A 22,833-nucleotide genomic window follows, 5' to 3' on the forward strand; every position below is an offset into this window, starting at 1 on the left:
CATTTCCTGGCCGTCGTTGGGGGCGGGGTTGACTGGGGTGTGTCTGTCCAGTATTGGATGCAGTAATCGAGGAAGCTGATTTAGATATCTTCCATATGTTCAGAGAGCGTTTCACAACTTAGCAAACTCCAGAGCTGTTCTTTTATTATCGCCATGTGACTTTTTTCCGAGCAGTGCAGATACGTGCTTTTGTGGAGATAGTTCTCTGGTCCTTTCACACAGGAGGTTTTTGAATAGGCTCCACGCTGATAGAATCTGCCCTTGTGGCCTTAAGAGCATGGATACATCCTTTCACAAACATATTAAAATTAAATATATAAAAAAACATTTCCGTGCGTATTAAAAATCCGAGACGGCAAGCTTCTGATTTCCATTATATTCGTTCAGTGAGATTGTCCATGCTGATGGGGGAGGGACGGTGGCTCAGTGGTAGAGCACCTGCTTGGGAAGCAGAAGGTCCCAGGTTCAATCCCTGGCATCTCCAAAAAAGGGTCCAGGCAAATAGGTGTGAAAAGCCTCAGCTTGAGACCCTGGAGAGCAGGGGAGGGATGGTGGCTCAGTGGTAGAACATCTGCTTGGGAAGCAGAAGGTCCCAGGTTCAATCCCTGGCATCTCCAAAAAAGGGTCCAGGCAAATAGGTGTGAAAAGCCTCAGCTTGAGAAACTGGAGAGCAGGGGAGGGATGGTGGCTCAGTGGTAGAACATCTGCTTGGGAAGCAGAAGGTCCCAGGTTCAATCCCTGGCATCTCCAAAAAAGGGTCCAGGCAAATAGGTGTGAAAAGCCTCAGCTTGAGACCCTGGAGAGCAGGGGAGGGATGGTGGCTCAGTGGTAGAACATCTGCTTGGGAAGCAGAAGGTCCCAGGTTCAATCCCCAGCATCTCCAACTAAAAAGGGTCCGGGCAAGTAGGCATGAAAAACCTCAGCTTGAGACCCTGGAGAGCCGCTGCCCGTCTGAGAAGACAAGACTGACTTTGATGGACCGAGGGTCTGGTTCAGTAGAAGGCAGCTTCATATGAATAAGGTAATAGCCGCCTCCCCCTAACAGTTAAAGGCAAGTTTGAATAGTTCGGTCTTACAGGCCCTGCGGAACCGTGGCAGGTCCCGCAGGGCCCCGATGTTTTCGGGGAGGGCATTCCACAAAGTGGGGGCTATTACCGAGAACTTTCTGACTGTCGTGCTGGTCAGTCGAGCTTCTTTCGGTCCAGGGAAGGAGATTTGGAGACCCTGAACGTAGTGCTCTCTGGGGTATGTATGGGGAAAGGCGGTCCCGAAGGTAAGACGGGTTCCAGGCCATATAGGTACGGAGAAAAGGAATGGAAGTTCAGCTAGTAGCTACTGGTGACGCTGTCCTCCATCACTTCCCTCAAATTCCCTACGTTTTGCAGCGTTCCTTGTAGCCATGGATAGAACAGGGTTTACTTTTCTCCCTTTCTCACAATACAAGAACTCGTAGGAATTCGATGAAATTGCTGAGCAGTCAGGTTAGAACGGATAAAAGGAAGTCCTCCTTCACCCATAAGGTAATTAACAGATGGAACGCACTGCCACAGGAGGTGGTGGCGGCTACAAGCATAGACAGCTTCAAGAGGGGTTTGGATAAGCATATGGAGCAGAGGTCCATCAGTGGCTCTTAGCCACAGGGTATCTGGGGCAGTGATGCTCTGTATTCTTGGTGCTTGGGAGGGGCAACAGTGGGAGGACTTCTAGTGTCCTGGCTCCACTGGTGGACCTCCTGATGGCGCCTGGTCTTTTGGCCACTGTGTGAAACAGAGTGTTGGACTGGATGGGCCATTGGCCTGATCCAACAGGGCTTCTCTTATGTGACACAGAGTGTTGGACTGGATGGGCCATTGGCCTGATCCAACAGGGCTTCTCTTATGTTCTTATGTGAAACAGAGTGTTGGACTGGATGGGCCATTGGTCTGATCCAACATGGCTTCTCTTATGTTCTTATGTTCTTACTGCTGGTAGGAAAAAGCATATCAGCTAGAACGGAAAGAGAATTTGCGATTTGATCCCCTCTGTAACGGAGCTGAGTCAGAAAGATTCTCTAGATAAAAGCAGACTGGTCTCTAGATAAAAGCAGATCTTTTGCAAGGAGAGAGCTTTCTGGTCACACAAATGCTGTGGATAAGGGAGCCATTGTACACTGTGAAACCCATTAAGATGTTTCTGTACAGGCCTGAAATATCTGAATACTTTTAACTGAGAGCCAGTTTGGTGTAGTGGTTAAGTGCTCGGACTTTATTCTGGGGGAACCGGGTTTGATTCCCCACTCCTCCACTTGCAGCTGCTGGAATGGCCTTGGGTCAGGCATAGCTCTCGCAGAGTTGTCCTTGAAAGGACAGCTTCTGGGAGAGCTCTCTCAGCCCCACTGACCTCACACGGTTTCTGTTGGGGGAGAAGGTATAAGAGTTTGTATGCCGCTCTGAATCTCGGATTCAGAGAGAGGGGCATGGTATAAATCTGCAGTCGTCTTCTTCTCCTCCTTTAGAGCAAATTACCAAAACGTCTTTCTGGAAACCTGTACCGTGTTGCACCAGCCTAAACCCATCCATTTCAGTAGCCTTGGATTGGCATAACTGCATAGGATTGCGTTGTTTGGACTGTCCAGAAAAGTTGTTCAGAATTTTAAAACGACTCCATTTCACCTAGTTGGATACAAGACGACAGGAGAGAACAATCGTTTCTCCCTCGTCTGGTCTGCAAACTCTCCCCCCCTCACCCACCCACCGCATCCTTTCATTTCTGCTTAGTTTACACATTGCCAATTACAGCATCGCAGCTAGTCCAAGAGGCAGAACTTCAAAGACGTGTCAGAGAGCAGGGCTTTCCATTGATCTTTTATGAGCCGACTGACAAGTTTGCTTGTGTGATACGCTGGCTGTTCGTCCTTCATCTTCTGCATGGAAAGAACACTCGCTTCTCCTGCCAGAGGGGGTGGACTTCACAGAGGGGTCCGCCAGCTGCTACCATGCCTCGGAGAGCGCAGAGAGCGGTTGTTGCGTATGTCAAGGAAACATGTTGCAGCACTTAAGCCGCTCTATCCCTTGCCGCTAACGCCGCCGCTCCCAGGGCAGCAGGTGTCGGCCAGATGGGAGCGCAGTTTAAATAAATCTCTCCCCCCCCCCCCCCGAAGATTGCGTGAACAGAAGGTGGGAGAGCTGTTTGGTAAATACGGCTTTAAGAAAGCTTGAACCCAACCGATAGGTCAGGCAGATCAAACAGAAAACGTGAGTCTGGTGAGTGTGGAGAACCCCTCTGCGCCCAGAGTGCCAGAAATCTGAATGAAGCACGAGTCAGTGTGAAGATTTGTATCAGGCGTGCCCTAAAATCTGGTTCTTTCCAGAGAAAGTTCCTTTGGAAAAGCACTTAGAAGAAGAAGAAGAAGACTGCAGATTTATACCCCGCCCTTTTCCCTGAATCAGAGACTCAGAGCGACTCACAATCTCCTATATCTTCTCCCCCCACAACAGACACCCTGTGAGGTGGGTGGGGCTTGGAGGGCTCTCAGAGCAGCTCCCTTTCAAGGACAACTCCTACGAGAGCTGTGGCTCACCCAAGGCCATTCCAGCAGCTGCAAGTGGAAGAGTGGGGAATCAAACCCGGTTCTCCCAGATAAAAGTTCTCTTCCCAGCAGCACAGAAGGCTCTGACAGTCGCCATCATGAGGCTTGATGAGGTGTCCTTTCCTCCTTCAGTGCCTGGGAGGAGGAGAGGAGACGACTCCTTACGTCTTGCCTAAAGTCCTCGAGGCTTGAATGCATCAGTAAGAGCATCAAAAGAGCCCTGCTAGGTCAGACCAGTGGGCCATCTAGTCCAGCATCCCATCTCACATAGTGGCCAGTCTGGAGAGCCAACAGCAGGGCATAAAGGCTGAGCCTTCATAAGAACATCAGAAGAGAACTGCTGGATCAGACCAGGGAGGGTCCATCTAGTCCAGCATCCTCTCACACAGTGGCCAACCAGTTCTTCTGGAGGGCCAACAACAAGGTAGAGAGGCTGAGGCTTTCGTAAGAACTTAAGAGAACTGCTGGATCAGACCAGTGATCCATCTAGTCCAACATCATAACATCAAAGAAGCTGTGTTGGATCAGGCCAGTGGTCCATCCAGTCCAACACTCTGTGTCACACAGTGGCCAAAAAACCCAGGTGCCATCAGGAGGTCCATCAGTGAGGCCAAAAGGTCCATCAGAGGCCCTCCCACTGTGCCCCCCCAAGCACCAAGAAGACAGAGCATCACTGCTCCAGACATAAGAACATAAGAGAAACCATGTTGGATCAGGCCAATGGCCCATCCAGTCCAACACCCTGTGTCACACAGTGGCCAAAAACCCCTGGTGCCATCATGAGGTCCATCAGTGTGGCCAAGAGGTCCATCAGAGGCCCTCCCACTGTGCCCCCTCAAGCACCAAGAAGACAGAGCATCATTGCTCCAGACATAAGAACATAAGAGAAGCTGTGTTGGATCAGGCCAATGGCCCATCCAGTCCAGCACTCTGTCAGACAGTTGCCAAAAAACCCAAGCATCATCATGAGGTCTACCAGTGGGGCCAGGACACTAGAACATCCTCTCACACAGTGACCAACCAGTTCTTCTAGAGGACCAGAAATAGGGCATAGAGGCCAAGGCCTTCCCCTGATAAGAGCATCAGAAGAACCCAGCCAGATAATTGTTCCGGAGTAGTCTTCTGTTAAATTGACATTGTGATTCTAGAATTCTCTTGACTCCCTGGGGTTTTTTTTACCCCTCTGTACCTTTCAAGTACTCCTCCAATTTTAATGTCAGTCATTACTGAGTAAAACATGGGGAGAGGCTGTGGCTCAGTGGTAAAGCATTTGCTTGGCATGCAGAAAGTCCCAGGTTCAGTTCTTATCTGGAAGAACTGGGTTTGATTCCCCACTCCTCCACTTGCACCTGTTGGAATGGCCTTGGGTCAGCCATAGCTCTCTTATCTGGGAGAACCGGGTTTGATTCCCCACTCCTCCACTTGCACCTGCTGGAATGGCCTTGGGTCAGCCATAGCTCTGGCAGAGGTTGTCCTTGAAAGGGCAGCTGCTGTGAGAGCCCTCTCCAGCCCCACCCACCTCACAGGGTGTCTGTTGTGGGAAGGAAGGTAAAGGAGATTGTGAGCCACTCTGAGATTCTTCAGAGTGGAGGCCGGGATATAAATCCAATATCTTCTTCTACCTCACAGGGTGTCTGTTGTGGGGGAGGAAGGGAAAGGAGATTGTGAGCCGCTCTGAGACTCTTTGGAGTGGAGGGCAGGATATAAATCCAATATCTTTTTTCTTCTTCTTGCTCACAGGCCTGATCCGGCTCCTGTGCCGCGTACTTGACACCCCTGATCTAAGCTGTGGTGTCTTGTGAGCAAAAATTCTACTTTGAGAGCTACTGGCATTAAAGTTGTGAGCGAGCGATTTGGCTGCTGCGTAACTTTGTTTGCTCTGGGGCTGCGTTTCCTGAGCAAAGACAAAAATGTGCGAGCCAGAGACTAAAAACCTGTGAGCTAGCTCACACTAACTGAGCTTAGAGGAAACGGTGCCCCTGTCGAATGCTATTGCAATCGTGGATGTTTGGTTTTTAGATCTGTTCTTTTTTTTTTTTTAATTTCTTTGTAGGATTCACCCTTTACAAATGCAGGAATGGGGTCTAACCTGAACCTTCTGGGCGAGATAGAATGCGATGCCAGCATTATGGACGGGAAGTCGCTAAATTTTGGAGCGGTCGGAGCGCTCAGCGGTACGTTGATCATGCTCCGAAAAGCAGAAATGTTGAAACGGAAGGCGGTATTTTAGAGTGTCTTCTTAGACTCACGACCCGTTGAAACGCTATCAGTAATGGTGTGCAGCAGTATCTTAGATCTTCTTAAGGTGGGCAGGACGCAGTTCATGACAAGCACATGCTTCTTATATGCCTTGGAAATGAAAGTTTATGGGTTGGATTCCATTACTCTTATGGCAAGCCTTCTCTTAAGCCTTGTTTCAAGGGGGGAAAGGCCCTGCGATGCAGAGTGCCTAATTCCAACGGTGAAAGACTTTTGATGAAGAAAAGACTTTGTTGAAGTCTTCCTCTCCTCCCCTGATGGTGGAAGATTTGGTGGCAGGGTTTTGCAGGATCCAGCGTAGCTGAAAAGAATAACTGGATCCGGCGCTACGTCTGCTTGAACCATCCTTCCTTTGTCTACAGCTCTTCCAGCTATTTAATTCTTGAACTTTGTGCCTCCATTTCTTTAGCATCTGTTTAGTCTGAGCGACTTTGGCTTCCCTGAAGTTGGAACGAAACAATATAGCTTATTTTGAGATGCTGATTGAAAAACCAGGAACCAAGAAAGCATCCCCCCCCCCCCCCGCTTATTGGTAATTGGATCATATTCTTAACAGCGCACTGCTGGCTTGCCGTACGGGTGGTTTCTCCGCCCCTCCTCAATCAGTCTTAAACCTTTATGAAGTCAGTTTCACAGCACAGACGGGGGAAGCGGAGCTCGAATGCCCCAAACCGTTATGTGGGTTCAGGGAAAAGGCAGGTTTTCGGTCAAGACGTCCAGTGTCCAGAGGAGGGGCGGCCAAACTGTGACTCAGAAGCCACATGTGGCTTTTTCATGCATATTGTGTGGCTCTTGAGGTCCCCGCCACCCCCACTGGAGAAGGCATTTGTCTCTTCAAATGCATCCTCCCAAGCCAGCTGGTGGCTTGGAGAATGCATTTAAAGTTAAAGTTGCTTTCTTTCCACCCCTCCCTCCTCTTGCGGTTCTCAAACATCTGGCACTCATGTCTTGTGGCTCTCAAACATCGGACGTTTATTCTATGTGGCCTATGGGAACCAGTCTCCAGTGAGTACAATGAAGCGACCAGCAGCTATTTCCTTCCCTCCCTCCCCCCGCCCCACACTTTCTGATAGCTCTGAAGCTGGGGGAGGGGCTCCAAACCAGGGGATCCCCTGCCCCCAACTGGGGATTGGCAACACTATTAATCAGGCCTCATATTCAGCAGGAGCTCACAGGGGCACAGCTCCTGAACCTTTCTGACAGCCCCCCTCCTCCCTACCTACCTTGTCCATTGAATAGGAGGTGCAACTGCATGACAATCCCTGGATGAGGAGAGCGGGCAGCCAGCCAGCCAGCCACCAGGGACTTTGCCACACCCCCAGCAGCCCTCATTAACCCCTGAAGCAGCCCACACCACCTTTTCTCCACTTCTTACGTGATTTTGGGCAGTGGGTGGCTTGCTGGCCTTTTGACTGTGGGGGGGGGGTGCCCAGGAGAGCCCCAGACGAGCGAAGCCTGCTTGTGCTGGCTGAATCTCCAGCCAGCCCAAGCAGGCTTCACTCGCCCGGGGCTCTCCTTTCTTGCATTGGGTTGCTTTTGGCTGGTGTGTGTGGGGGGGCGGCATATGCTAATGAGCTCCACCATCTATTTTTCTACAAAACAACCCCTGTACGTCGTCGTAGCATTCCTAAACATCTCTCCTCTTTTCAGGAATCAAGAATCCTGTTTCCGTCGCGAACCAATTGCTGTGTGAAGGACAGAAGGGGAAACTCTCAGCTGGCCGGATTCCACCTTGGTATTTGCTTTTGCTCTTGTTTGTTTTTCCCCTTTTTAACCTTTTAGTCTTATCAGAAGGAGCCCTGTGCTACTTGTCGCTAATCCGCCCCAACCCTGCTTTTAAGGAGGAAGGCTTTGTTCGTTGACTTTGGAACATCCCGCGCACTTAATCACAGATATAAATAGATGGAGTGTTGAAGATAAAAAAAGGTTTCTTCCGTTGCGTTTCAGCTTCTTTCTTTGCGGTTGTTTGTATAAATATTTACTCTCTCGCTAAGCTTTCGTTTCTGATGTTTTGGCTGGAAGTATAAAAGTCTGATAAATCAGACTTCAGAGCTAAACATAAGTTGTTGTTGAGAAATGTTCCATTTGTACTCTTCTTTTAAACTTTGAGTAACGGGTTGGATCCAGCCGGTTTTTGCCCTGTTGGAAAACAGTGGAGGTTTTCCTGGTGGAAAACAGCGGAGGAGAGCCAGTTTGGTGTAGTGGTTAAGTGTGCCGACTCTTATCTGGGAGAACCGGGTTTGATTCCGGGTTTGAACCGGGTTTGAGGGGAGGGACGGTGGCTCAGTGGTAGAGCATCTGCTTGGGAAGCAGAAGGTCCCAGGTTCAATCCCTGGCATCTCCAAAAAGGGTCCAGGCAAGTAGGCGTGGAAATCCTCAGCTTGAGACCCTGGAGAGCCGCTGCCAGTCTGAGAAGACAATACTGACTTTGATGGACCGAGGGTCTGATTCAGCAGAAGGCAGCTTCATATGTTCTTCATATGTTCCCCACTCCTCCACTTGCACCTGCTGTAATGGCCTTGGGTCAGCCATAGCTCTGGCAGAGGTTGTCCTTGAAAGGGCAGCTGCTGTGAGAGCCCTCTCAGCCCCACTCCCCTCACAGGGTGTCTGTTGTGGGGGAGGAAGGTAGAGGAGATTGTGAGCCGCTCTGAGACTCTTTGGAGTGGAGGGCGGGATATAAATCCAATATCTTCATCTGCTTCTCTTGATCACACAAAAAAAGGCTAAGCTAGGGATCATGGGACCTCTCTGGACGTTGGAAGAAGTGCAGAAAAGGACAACTAGAATGATTCAAGGTTTGGAACACTTTCCCTATGAAGAAAGGTTAAAGCGCTTGGGACTCTTTAGCTTGGAGAAACGTCGACTGCGGAGTGCCATGATAGAGGTTTACAAGATTATGCCTGGGATGGAGAAAGTAGAGAAAGAAGTCCTTTTCTCCCTTTTCAATGAAATTGCTGCTCAGTCGGGTTAGAACGGATAAAAGGAAGTCCTTCTTCACCCCAAGGGTGATTAAAACATGGAATTCACTGCCAAGTAGGTGGTGGCAGCTACAAGCATAGCCAGCTTCAAGAGGGGATTGGATAAGCATATGGAGCAGAGGTCCATCAGTGGCTATTAACCACAGTGTATTGTTGGAACCCTCTTTTCTGGGGCAAGTGATGCTCTGTATTCTTGGTGCTTAGGGGGGCACAGTGGGAGGGCTTCTAGCCCCACTGGTGGACCTCTTGATAGCACTTGGTTTTTTTGACCACTGTGTGACACAGAGTGTTGGACTGGATGGGCCATTGGCCTGATCCAACATGGCTTCTCTTATGTTCTTAAGACAAAAGGCAAGTGGTACAGGGAATGGACTAAAGGACCTCCCTCCCCCACTGTTTCTTCTTTCCCTTTGCAGAAAACCCCCATAGCCTCTCCCCTTTTCCTGTTCCCATTTGTCCTTCCTTCCCACCCACCCACCAGCCAACACGCTTTTATCTGCTCCCCTGTCTTCATCTTCCCCTCCTTTCCTATGCTTGGCAACTGTTCCCCAGAAAAACTCCGGCCCAGTAGTGCAGTACTGCTTATTGGGGAAATTGCTCATCAAGTGCTTTTGAGGAGACATTGTGTTTTGGTATAAGAAGTTGGTTCCTGGGGGTCCCCACCTGCGAGGGTCCCAGCTCCCACCTCCCACTGCCTCCAGAGGCTTCTTAGCAGCCATCTTGCCCCAAGGGAGATCAGAAACAGGGCGGAACAGCCTGTCAGATAATTTGCTTGGAAGAATAGAAGAGTTGGCTGGTAGCAAGCGTGGAAGCGCACACTGGCCAATGAGGTTTCTTAGCCCCTATGGTAAATCCTAGTATGTCTCTTGAAATACACTCTGGGCACTTTTCTAGAGAAGAACTAATTTGCAACTAGGGATGCCAGCCTCCAGATCAGAACTGGGGACCCCCCTGGAATTACAACTCATCTCCAGATTGCAGAGATCAGTTCCCCTGGAGAAAAGGGATGCTTCGGAGGTCCCTGTTCTCCCCAGGCTCCATCCAATAAGAACATAAGAGAAGCCATGTTGGATGAGGCCAGTGGCCCATCCAGTCCAACACTCTGAGTCACATAAGAACATAAGAGAAGCCATGTTGGATCAGGCCAGTGGCCCATCCAGTCCAACACTCTGAGTCACATAAGGACATGAGAGAAGCCATGTTAGATCAGGCCAGTGGCCCATCCAGTCCACACTCTGTGTCACATAAGAGAAGCCATGTTGGATCAGGCCAATGGCCCATCCAGTCCAACACTCTGTGTCACATAAGAACATAAGAGAAGCCATGTTGGATCCAGTCCAATACTGTGTCACGTAAGAACATAAGAGAAGCCATGTTGGATCAGGCCAATGGCCCATCCTGTTCAACACTGAGTCACATGAGAAGTGGTGTTGGATCAGGTCAATGGCCCATCCAGTCCAACTCTCTGAGTCACATAAGGACATAAGAGAAGCCATGTTGGATCAGACCAATAGCCCATCCAGTCCAACACTCTTTGTCACACAGTGGCCAAAACCCAGGGGCCATCAGGAGCTCCACCAGAGGTGCCAGAACTCCAGAAGCCCTCCCACTCTTGTCCCCCAAGCATCAAGAATACTGATTATCACTGTCCCAGACATGAGAGAATCCATGTTGGATCAGGCCAGTGGCTCATCCTGTCCAGTGCTCTGTGTCACACAGTGGCCAAAACCCAGGTGCCGTCAGGAGGTCCACCAGCCGGGAAATTACAAAATCACTTCTTATGTGATTTTGGGCAGCGGGTGGCTTGTTGGCCTTTTGATTGTGAAAGAGGGGGGTGGATAAGGAGAGCCCCAGGCGAGCGAGGCCTGCTTGGGCTGGCTGGATCTCTAGCCAGCCCAAGCAGACCTCACTTGCCCGGGGCTCTCGTTTCTTGCATTGGGTTGCTTTTGGCGGGGGTGGGTGACATACGCTAATGAGTTATGCTAATGAGCTCCACCGCCTATTTTTCTACAAAACAACCCTTGCTTGTTAGCTTTCTTCTAAGAAGCAGTTCTCCGGTGTGCCCTGAGAAATAGTTGATTAGGATCGATTTCCTTAATTGTAAGTGCCTGCCTGACTTAAGTATTTTAGAAAGGCCAGCCGGAATCCAGCTTCTCTTCCCCCACTGAAAAGTGCGGCGCTTCTGTTTTCCCAGTCCTGGATTATTCATTTCACTCAAACTTGTAAAACTCCATTACGTGTGGCGTAGTTTCCTACCGCGTTGCCTTAATTGCAGTGCAAATTCCTCCCGCCGCGTTCCGTTTTTTATAAGCCCTTCCTTTCATAAAACAAATGGCTCGCCATTAATTCTTTTTAAAAAAAAACGTTTTGAGTAGAAAAGGCAGTGATTTAAAATGCTCTTTCCTCCTCCTCCTCCTCCTCCTCGTTTCTCTAGTTTTTTGGTTGGCGAAGGAGCGTTCCGATGGGCAGTCGATCACGGGATCCCAGCCTGTCCCCCAGGTGTCATGGCTACACGTGAGTAAATTTGTTGCCAAGAACCAAGCAACTGATTTTTACATTTTTCTGGATGCGTGAGGGGTGCATTCCAGCGTGGCCGTCAGCCGTGCCTAAACCTTATTCAGATCACTGGTATTTAAATGTACAATTAAATGCTGTAGAAGTCCTCGGTTCATAGCCGCGAGTTGTTTCCTGCAGCTGGCATTTGAAATATCTGCAGCTGTGTTTGGTCAGCAACGAGGCCTTAAACACTGGCTGGGCACACCACTGTAACAGATTTCCTACTTTGGGGTGGTTGTTTTTTTTAGCTCTATTTTTCGATGCCTACTGCAAGCGGGTTGTGCGCAGGAATCTAGTATTCCGGTTCAAGAAGCGATTGATATAGCGGGTGGGAGGGGGGGAGGACAAACAGGGTTTGCGTTCAGATGTCACGTTTCATGTGCACAAACCCGGCCGGTGGCCTGGCTTGTGTACCCACCCCGTTCCCCTTCCCCCTGCAAATCCCAGAAGGCTTCATTCTAGGAACAAGCTTTTGTGTGCATGCACACTTCTTCGAGGATTTGAGTAAGTGTGCATGGCACATGAAAGCTTATACCAGGGGTGGTCAAACTGTGGCTCCTTCACACCTATTGGGTGGCTCTCGAAGGCCCCACTGCCCCACAGACCAGCATGGAGAAGTCATTTCTCTCTTTAAATCACTTCGCCAAGCCAGCCAGCAGCTTGGAGAATACTTTTAAAAGTTGCTTTCTTTCCACATCTACCTCCCTCTAATCCCTTCCTTCCTTCCTTCCTTCCTTCCTTCCTTCCTTCCTTCCTTCCTTCCTTCCTTCCTTCCTTCCTTCCTTCCTTCCTTCCTTCCTTCCTTCCTTCCTTCCTTCCTTCCTTCCTTCCTTCCTTCCTTCCTCCCTCCCTCCCTCCCTCCCTCCCTCCCTCCCTCCCTCCCTCCCTCCCTCCCTCCCTTCCTTCCTTCCTTCCTTCCTTCCTTCCTTCCTTCCTTCCTTCCTTCCTTCCTTCCTTCCTTCCTTCCTTCCTTCCTTCCTTCCTTCCTTCCTTCCTTCTCTCAAACATCTGACATTTATTCTGTGTGGCTCTTACATTAAGCAACTTTGGCCATGACTGGCTTATACCTATTGGGTGGCTCTCGAAGCACCCACTGCTCCATAGACCAGCATGGAGAAGTCATTTCTCTCTTTAAATCACTTCTCCAAGCCAAGCCGGCCAGCAGCTTGGAGAATACTTTTAAAAGTTGCTTTCTTTCCACATCTACCTCCCTCTAATTCCCTCCCTCCCTCCCTCCCTTCCTCCTTCCTTCCTTCCTTCCTTCCTTCCTTCCTTCCTTCCTTCCTTCCTTCCTTCCTTCCTTCCTTCCTTCCTTCCTTCCTTCCTTCCTTCCTTCCTTCCTTCCTTCCTTCCTTCCTTCCTTCCTTCCTTCCTTCCTTCCTTCCTTCCTTCCTTCCTGTTTTCTGGCTCTCAAGCATCTGACATTTATTCTGTGTGGCTCTTATGTTAAGCAGCTTTGGCCTTGCCTGGGTTATGCCTTGAAAAAAAAGCTTTGTTTGTTTTCAAGGTGCCTCGAACAGTGTTTTGCTGCTTTCAGACGAAGACCTGCGTCTGGGCCAGATTTGACATAAATGCAGGTGCCAGATTTATGGACAGTGGCAAGAATTATTTTGGCTGGGCGTTGGAAGACTCAGTTACTCCCCCGATGGCTTTTAAAAATTTACGATGCTCTGCAAATGGTAAAATTAACTGCTCTGTGACATTTTGGGAACATAAATTAGGAAGGAGAAAGTTGGCACCTTTAATTAGGTATTTAAATTTAGCGGTAGAGCAGTGCATAAAACAGTGCGATTTGTTAGATTCAGACACGGGTGGCCATGTTGGTCTGAAGCAGCAGACAAAGTTTGAGTCCAGTGGAGCTTTTAGAGAGCCAGTTCGGTGTAGTGGTTAAGTGTACGGACTCTTATCTGGGAGAATCGGGTTTGATTCCCCACTCCTCCACTTGCACCTGCTGGAATGGCCTTGGGTTAGCCATAGCTCTCTTCTCTAGGAGAGCTGGGTTTGATTCCCCACTCCTCCACTTACAGCTGCTGGAATGGCCTTGGGTCAGCCATCACTCTTGCAGGAGTTGTCCTTGAAAGGGCAGCTTCTGGGAGAGCTCTCTCAGCCCCACCCACTTCACGGGGTGTCTGTTGTGGAAGATAAGGAGACTGTAAGCCGCGCTGAGATTCAGAGTGAAGGGTGGGGTATAAATCCAATATCTCCTCCTTAAGGCCAACCAAGTTTTATCCAGTGTTTGAACTTTTGTGTGCACGCGCACTTCTTCAGATACATTGAAATGGAAGTTGCCGGGCCACACATATAGATAGAGGGAGAGCAGCAAATTAGCATAAGCATAAGTGATTAAATAACGGCGGAGAACCGTATATGTCCTTGAGCTCGTTGGAGTAAGATTGTAATATAATAAATATTGTCAAAAATAGTTGAAGTAAAGTTGAGGTGAGGGCTTTTTATTATGTTGTATGCAGTGTTCCCTCTAAGCCGGGGGTGTCGAACTCATTTGTCACGAGGGCCAGATTTGACATAAATGAGACCTTCTCAGGCCGGGCCGTGTCGGGCTGGACCATGTGTGTACCAATGTTCCCTCTAAGCTGCAGAGTCATGTGAGCAAAAATTCTACTTTGTGAGCCACTGGCATGAAAGTTGTGAGCTACTGGCATTAAAGTGTGAGCGACTGCATAAATGAGTGTGCTCCGGGGCCATCCTTCCTGAGCTAAGACAAAACTGTGTGAGCTGGAGGCTAAAAATCTGTGAGCTAAGCTCGCACTAACTCAGCTTAGAGGGAACATTGGTGTGTACCTATTTAAAATTAGGTAGCAGAGATATAAAGAGCCCCGTGGCGCAGAGTGATAAAGTTGCAGTACTGCCGTCGGAGGTCTCTTCTCACGACCTGAGTTCGATCCCGGCGGAAGCTGGGTTCAGGTAGCCGGCTCCAGGTTGATTCAGCCTCCCATCCTTCCGAGGTCGGTCAAAGGAGTTCCCAGCTTGCTGGGGGGAAAGCGTAGATGACTGGGGAAGGTGATGGCAAACCACCCTGTAAAAAGTCTGTCGTGAAAACGCTGTGAAAGCAACGTCACCCCAGAGTCGAAAACAACTGGTGCTTGCACAGGGGACTATCTTTACATATTACAATGGATAAAATGTGATTTTCCTTTTACCTTTTTTTAGCAGAGATATAAACTTTTTAAAGGACACAGACAAGCACAATTAAAGATTTTTTTAACAGAAACCTTAAACCGTGGTTAAAACATTAGCACTTGTTGGTCTTAAAGGTGCTGTGCTTTCGTTGTATCTCTCCCATGGGATCCAGGGAACTGGGCAAAGGAAGCTCTGGTTCTTTCCCTCCCCCGCAGAGGTCCAGGAGGGGGAGGAGCCTCAACTAATAGAGAAAATAGAGGCTTTGCTCTGTAGCTCTTCTGTGTGATTGAGCAAGCCTCGCAAAGCAAGCTGAGATGCAGAAGGAAGCAAGAGAGAGGGAGAAGGAAGCAGAGGACAACCAGTTGCTGGGGGGGCTGATAGGAGCCCTCTGGGGGCATGAATCGCCCCCCGGGCTGCGTGTTTGACACCCTTGCTCTTAGCCGTGGAGTCTTGTGTGCAAGAATTTTACTTTGTGAGCAATTGGCATTATTGTGAGCTACTAGCATTAAAATGGTGAGCTACTGCATAAATTAGTTTGGTCTGAAGCCAAGTCAAAGCCAAGTCAAAGATGTGTGAGCTGGAGGCCAAAAATCTGTGAGCTAGCTGACTCTAACTCAGCTTAGAGGGAACACTGGCTGTATGGTTAATTTGCTGGTCATCCTTACCTATATGTATGGACGGGCTACTTACATTTCAAGGTATCTGAAGAAGAAGAAGAGGAAGACGACAACATTGGATTTATATTCCGCCCTCCACTCAGAGCGGCTCACAATCTCCTTTACCTTCCTCCCCCACAACAGACACCCTGTGAGGTGGGTGGGGCTGAGAGAGCTCTCACCACAGCTGCCCTTTCAAGGACAACTCCTGCGATAGCTACGGCTGACCCAAGGCCATTCCAGCAGGTGCAAGGGGAGGAGTGGGGAATCAAACCCCGTTCTCCCAGATAAGAGTCCGCACACTTAACCGCTACACCAAACCGGCTCTCAATTATAATTTCTAAAAGAGTGCCTGAAAGTAAAAGCTTATGCCTTCACCTAAACTTTGTTGGGTTTGAAGGTGCCACTGGGTTTGAAGGGGCTTTGTTAGTCAAAAGTGAATATAGGTCTGCTGATTGTCAGACTGAATATTATGTTGTCGGAGGCTTTCATGGCCAGAGTGCATTAGTTGTAGATTTTCCAGGCTGTATGGCCGTTGTCTTGGCATTGTAGGACCTGACGTTTCGCCAGCAGCTGTGGCCGGCATCCTCTGTGTTATACCTCTGAGGATGCGGGTCCCAGCCGCTTGCAAAACATCAGGTACTACTATGCCAAGACCACAGCCGTGCAGCCCAGAAAACCTACAACAATTAACAGAGGAAATATCGTTTGGCACAATTATAATTTATGTAACGATATTACAGTGGATGAGCCCCGTGGCGCAGAGTGGTAACGCTGCAGTACTGCAGTCGGAGCTCTCTGCTCGCGACCTGAGTTCAATCAAGGGCGGAGCTGGGTTCAGGTATCCAGCTCCAGGTTGACCTCAGCCTTCCATCCTTCCGAGGTCGGTCAAATGAGTACCCAGCTTGCTGGGGGGGGGGGGGAAGCGTAGATGACTGGGGAAGGCAATGGCAAACCACCCCGTAAAAAGTCTGCTGTGAAAACGTTGCGAAAGCAACGTCACCCCAGAGTCGGAAACGACTGGTGCTTGCTCAGGGGATCTTTCCTTTCCTTTCTCTAGACTCCGCCTTCCATCCTTCCGAGGTTGGTAAAATGAGTCCCCAGCTTGCTGGGGGGAAAGCGTAGATAACTGGGGAAGGCAATGGCAAACCACCCTGTAAAAAGTCTGCTGTGAAAACATTGTGAAAGCAACGTCACCGAGTCGGAAACGACTGGTGCTTGCACTATTACAATGGATAAGATGTGATTTTCCTTTTCTTTTGTACCCTTAGATGCTCTTTGATTCATAAATGTGATTTTCAAGTATATATGTTTACATGTATATGTGTGTGTATATTTAAAAACAACTGCTGCTAAAACACCCTCCCCCCCCCAAAAAAACCCCCAGAAAACAAATATAGGTGCATGAATTAACCGGGGCTATTCCCTTCTGGTCTGCAATTCGAAACCTGGTTTAAACACTAATTTAAAGTACTTGTTTATAGTGTGTGTCAGCATAGAGCTGTGCTTGTCTGTAGCAGCACGATAAAACAAGACTCCGGTGGAACGATAAAGACTTAAGAACCCATTTTTCAAGCTGAACTTTTTGTGAGTCAGAGCTAGCTTCATCAGATGTATTGGAGTAGGTTAATCTTGACACCTGTGTCCGTACAGTGTTGGGTTTCTAACAGGGATTTCTTCGTCATGTTCTGCGTAAGGAGGGAGGAGGGGAGTTATGTGTATGCACTCAGCAACGGTTTAAATTCATGCACGTGCTGGTTTAAATTTTAGTCCGTCGTGTCATCGGAATACAACCATGCACGGTTTCCATTATGAAATGAATGTGCTGTTATAGCTAACTTTTCCGCTCCTCCATGTTTCACCAGATTGGAACTATAGTGCATATTGTCACCTGCACAACCTTGCAGTGGACATCTAAGCCAGCCGTAGTAAAACTATCAAAGACTTCAGGTTTTCACGGCTGGTAACATCATTAGGGTTTGTAGAATCTTTCGGGCTCAAGTGCCGTGTTCTACTGGAGAAAGTTTTCCTTCCAGACGTTTCGTTCTCAGCTGCGGAGAACATCCTCAGTGGCGTTGCAGCCGGAGCAGGCGCTCAGACCTTCTTGGCTGCTGTGCATTGAGTGGGTAGTAAAACTGTTAGTAGTTAACTAGCGCTAGTAGTTAGTAGTTAACTGTTAGTAGTTAACTAGCGCCCTTACTGTCTCATATATGTTAACGTTTTTCTGTGCCGTGGTCGCGTATCTCTTCCTGCCCTTTGTTTAGAGAAACAGTGGGGTAGAGTGGTTATAGTTTTAGGTTAGGAACTGGAAGATCCAGGTTCGAATTCCCACTCTGCTGCGGAAGTTTACGTGCCCACACATACATACACACACACTCTCACACACTCAGCCTGGCCCATCCCACGAGGGCTACTGTGTGGATAACCTGGCAGAGAAAAGAATGATCTAAGCTGCTTTAGGTGCAAAGGAAGTAAATCAATAATCCAGTTGGCTGTATGGTTCTAAATGTCCCTACGGACCTAATAGCGATGCATGGAGTTGTCTTTGAACATAAGAGAAGCCATGTTGGATCAGGCTAGTGGTCCATTCAGTCCAACATTTTGTGTCACATAGTGGCCAAAACCCAGGGGCCATCAGGAGGTCCACCAGTGAGGCCAGAACTCCAGAAGCTCCTCCCCCTGTTGCCCCCAAAGCACCAAGAAGACAGAGCATCGCCGCCCCAGGCATAAGAACATAAGAGAAGCCGTGTTGGATCAGGCCAGTGGCCCATCCAATCCAATACTCCGTATCACACAGTGGCCAAAATGCAGGGACCATCAGAAGTTCTACTAACGGGGCCAGAACTCCATAAGTCCTCCCACTGCTGCCCCCCCCAAGTATTAAGAAGACCGATCTTCACTGCCCCAGACAGAGCGTTCCATCTCTACCTTGAGGCTAATAGCCACTGATGGACTTCTGCTCCATGAGTTTATCTGATTCCCTCCTTGAAGCTGTCTACGCATGTGTGTGTTTTTTGGCACCTCAGTTTCTGTTCCAAATAATACCTGACCCGGGACAGAGATCCTACAAGAAGTTATTCAAGTGCCACTGGAAATGTTAGCCATCCTCCTCAATAACATAAAATCTCCCCCTTTGGCTGATGGCTTTATGCAGCTCTGTGTCTTCAGGGGACTGCAAGATAAGGTTCGCACGTGTAGATTGACCATTCCGACTGACCTCTTAAGAACTACGCAGTGCCTCGATGGGAGACTCTGTAGGAAAGCATTACGAACATCTAAAATTTAGGTTCGAGTCCAGTAGCGCCTTAGCGACCGACGGAATTTTCGGGGTGTAAGCTTTCGGGAGTCAAAGCTCTCATCATCTGATTGACTTTTCAAGAGCTCCTCCCCTCAAATCTCTCTAAAATGCTTGTGGACTCGAACGTGGCTGTTCTACAGCCGACCAACCCGGCTGCCTTCCGAAACTGTTGAAAACGCAGACGCTGTGCAGATCAGGAGGCCTGTAGAGATCAGTATGATTTCATTTCCAGACACTTAAGTTATTTTCCATGCTCTGCATTTGATCTAAAGTGTAGTTAATTGAGAGGCTGAGCTGGCTCCCTTCCCTTGGGCTTCTCGCAGGGGCCTTCGCTGTTCTGCTTTTGCCAGTAACATTCCACCCCCCCCACCCCCCCTCCCCCACCCCCGGCTTTGCAATCTGATTCAGAAAAGAAACTGCAATTAGCGTTTTGTCTTCGGAGCCAGTTTCAGTTCCACTCCGAGGTACGGCTGCCAGGGGGTGCTGCGCGATTGGCCAGAGTTCGGTCGTTTCCTCCTAAAGACTGGGAAACGTGTGCTTCTCCTTCTTTTTGTACTTAACGCTGTCTTCTGGATCTCGTGACCTGCTTTTCGCTAGCGTCTTGTTATATTGTATGGTGACTCCAAAAGGACTGTTGCTTTAAGGCTGTGGGTAAAGTAGACATACCCTGACCGGGGTGGCCCCGACTAGCCCAGTCTTGTCAGGTCACAGAAACTAGGCAGGTCAGCCCCGATTAATATTTGGGTGGGAGACCCCCAAGGAAGCCCAGGGGCGCTATGCAGAGGCAAGCAGTGGCAAACCACCTCTGAACGGCCTCTTGCCTTAAAAACCCTACGGCAGGGGAGCCGAACTCATGAACATATGAAGCTGCCTTCTACTGAATCAGACCCCCCCTTGGTCCATCAAAGTCAGTCTTGTCTACTCAGACTGGCAGCGGCTCTCCAGGGTCTCAAGCGGAGGTTTTTCACGCCTACTTGCCTGGATCCTTTTTAGTTGGAGATGCCGGGGATTGAACCTGGGACCTTCTGCTTACCAAGCAGGGGCTCTACCGCTGAGCCACCGTCCCTCCCATATATATGAACATATGAAGCTGCCTTCTACTGAATCAGACCCCCCTGGGTCCATCAAAGTCAGTCTTGTCTACTCAGACTGGCAGCAGCTCTCCAGGGTCTCAAGCTGAGGTTTTTCACACCTACTTGCCTGGACCCTTTTTAGTCGAGATGCCGGGGATTGAACCTGGGACCTTCTTCTTAGGAAGCAGACGCTCTACCACTGAGCCACCGTCCCTTCCATATATATGAACATATGAAGCTGCCTTCTACTGAATCAGACCTTCGGTCCGTCAAAGTCAGTCTTGTCTACTCAGACTGGTAGCGGTTCTCCAGGGTCTCCAGCAGAGGTTTTTCACACCTACTCGCCTAGACCCTTTTTAGCTGGAGATGCTGGGGATTGAACCTTAGTTAGTGCAAGGTAGTCTCTGTCTGTCTCTCTCTCTCTCTCAACAGTTCAAGTTCTCAATTCCATCGTGTCCATAGTTTAACCCTTTCAGATACTTCATAGCATAGGTATTTATTTAATCAAATTTATATCCCGCCCTCCCCTGACAGGCTCAGGGCTGCTAACAACAAATAAAAACAACATCAAATATTAAAAACAAATATACAATAAAATCATTTCCGTTATATAATCATTAAAAGTCCGAGATGCAGGTTGATGTTCTAGTTATTCCGATGTTTCTTGTTTCAGTTATATTTGTTCAGTGAGATTGTCGGTGCTGCGGAATAACAGCCACCTCCACTTAAACCGTTAAAAGCAAGTTTGAACAATTCAGTCTTACAGGCCCTGTGGAACAGTGGCAGGTCCCACAGGGCCCTGATGTTTCCAGGGAGGGCATTCCACAGAGCGGGGGCTACTACGGAGAATGCTCTGACTCTGGTGGTCAACAATTGAACTTCTTTCGGTCTGGGGGGTCTTAAGATTTTGGGAGCCTGAATGTAGTGCTCTCTGGGTATGTATGGGGAGAGGCGGTCCCGAAGGTAGACAGGTCCCAGACCGTATAGGCCATGTTAAAATGAATTTTAACAGGGATAAATGTAAAGTTCTGCATTTAGGTAGGAAAAATCCAATGCATGGTTATAGGATGGGGGAGACTTGTCAGCAGTAGTATGTGCGAAAAGGATCTAGGGGTCTTAGTGGATCATACGCTGAACATGAGTCATGAGTGTGATGCGGTGGCTAAAAAGGCAAATGCAGTTTTGGGCTGTATCAACAGAAGTCTAGTGTCCAGATCATGTGATGTGATGGTATCGCTTTACTCTGCTCTGGTAAGGCCTCACCTAGAGTATTGTGTTCAGTTTTGGGCATCACATTTTAAGAAGGATATAGACAAGCTGGAACAGGTCCAGAGGAGGGCGATGAAGATGGTGAGAGATCTGGAGACCAAGTCCTATAGGAAAGGTTGAAGGAGCTGAGGATGTTTAGCCTGGAGAGGAGGCAGCTGAGAGGTGATATGATCACCATCTTCAAGTACATGAAGGGCTGTCATATAGAGAATGACGTGGAATTGTTTTCTGTGTCCCCGGAAGGTAGGACCAGAACCAGTGGGTTGAACTTAAATCAAAAGAGTTTCCGGCTCACCCTTAGGAAGAACTTCCTGACCGTTAGAGTGATTCCTCAGTGGAACAGGCTTCCTTGGGAGGTGGTGGGCTCTCCTTCCTTGGAGGTTTTTCAACAGAGGCTAGATGGCCACCTGACAGCAATGAGGATCCTGTGAATTTAGGGGGAAGTGTTTGTGAGTTTCCTGCATTGTGCAGGGGGTTGGACTAGATGACCCTGGAGGTCCCTTCCAACTCTAGGATTCTATGATCTTTTTGTTTTGTTTTTGTATCTTTGTGTGTCTCCGCCCCTGGAAGTGATGTCAGCCTTCGATGTCACAGCACCGACATCTTGATCCCTGAGCTGGCTGGCCCAGGCTAGCCTGATCTCATCAGATCTTGGAAGCTAAACAGGCTCAGGCCTGTTTGATACTTGGTCAGTGGGAGACCACCCGGGATGTCCAGGGTTGCTACGCAGAGGCAGGCAGCAACCCACCACCTAGGGTGGCCAGACCGTCCCGGTCTCCCGGGACATTCCCGGTCTGGCCACCCTAATCCCGGCTCCCGGGCTGCCTATACCGGGACCATTAAAGGTCCCGGTTTAGGCAGCCCCGGAGGCGGTGGGCCGCGGGCGCCGGCGGGGAAGGCGGCGAGTGAGGGAGGGAGCGTCCCTGCGCCTGCGCAGGGACGCTCCCTCCCTCACTCGCCGCCTTCCCCGCCCGCGCGCGGGGCCGGCAGCGGTGGCGGAGGCCTCCCCGCGGCCTCCGCTGGTCCCTGGAGGCCCTCCAGAGTCTCTGGAGGGCCTCCAGGGACCAGCGGAGGCCGCTGGGAAGCCGCGGAGCACCCGGCGCTGGTCTCGGAAGGCCTTCCAGAGCCTCTGGAAGGCCTTCCGGGACCAGCGCCGGCCAGCGAAGGCCTCCCCGCGGCCTCCGCTGGTCCCTGGAGGCCCTCCAGAGTCTCTGGAGGGCCTCCAGGGACCAGCGGAGGCCGCGGGGAAGCCGCGGAGCACCCGGCGCTGGTCCCGGAAGGCCTTCCAGAGCCTCTGGAAGGCCTTCCGGGACCAGCGCCGGCCAGCGAAGGCCTCCCCGCGGCCTCCGCTTGTCCCTGGAGGCCCTCCAGAGTCTCTGGAGGGCCTCCAGGGACCAGCGGAGGCCGCGGGGAAGCCGCGGAGCACCCGGCGCTGGTCCCGGAAGGCCTTCCAGAGCCTCTGGAAGGCCTTCCGGGACCAGCGCCGGCCAGCGAAGGCCTCCCCGCGGCCTCCGCTGGTCCCTGGAGGCCCTCCAGAATCTCTGGAGGGCCTCCAGGGACCAGCGGAGGCCGCGGGGAAGCCGCGGAGCAGCCGGCGCTGGTCCCTGGAGGCCTCCAGAGGCCAGCGCCGGTAGCGGAGAGGCCCGGCGCTGGTCCCTGGAGGCCTCCAGAGGCCAGCGCCGGCAGCTCCCTCCCTCCCTCGCCGCGAGGCCGCCGCCGCAGGACTCCCCGCCGCCGCCGCCGCTGGATGCCGCCCTGGAATCAGGTAAGGGGGCCGAAAGCGGGGGGGGGGGGCGGGGGGCGGCCTTCCTTTCTTCCCTCCCTCCTCCCTCCCTCCCTCCCTCCCTCCCTTCCTTCCTTCCTTCCTTCCTTCCTTCCTTCCTTCCTTCCTTCCTTCCTTCCTTCCTTCCTTCCTTCCTTCCTTCCCTCCCTCCCTTCCCTCCCTTCCCTTCCTTCCTTCCTTCCCTCCCTCCTCCCTTCCTTCCTTTCTTTCTTCCTTCCTTCCTTCCCTCCCTTCCTTCCTTCCCTCACTCCCTTC

At 50.3% G+C, this 22,833-nt stretch overlaps 1 protein-coding gene across 2 annotated transcripts in view; it reads left to right on the top strand.

Moving 5' to 3' along the window:
* TASP1 (taspase 1) overlaps window positions 1–22,833 on the top strand; it is a 112,548-nt gene that overhangs the window by 17,229 nt on the left and 72,486 nt on the right. For both annotated transcript variants that reach the window (XM_060230890.1, XM_060230881.1), the window contains exons 5-7: window positions 5,622–5,742; window positions 7,478–7,562; window positions 11,240–11,319. In XM_060230890.1, the coding sequence (XP_060086873.1) occupies window positions 5,622–5,742; window positions 7,478–7,562; window positions 11,240–11,319 (286 nt within the window). The remainder of the gene's footprint in view (window positions 1–5,621; window positions 5,743–7,477; window positions 7,563–11,239; window positions 11,320–22,833) is intronic.

This window comes from Heteronotia binoei, chromosome 1 (assembly GCF_032191835.1).
Source record: "Heteronotia binoei isolate CCM8104 ecotype False Entrance Well chromosome 1, APGP_CSIRO_Hbin_v1, whole genome shotgun sequence".
NCBI lineage: Eukaryota > Metazoa > Chordata > Lepidosauria > Squamata > Gekkonidae > Heteronotia > Heteronotia binoei.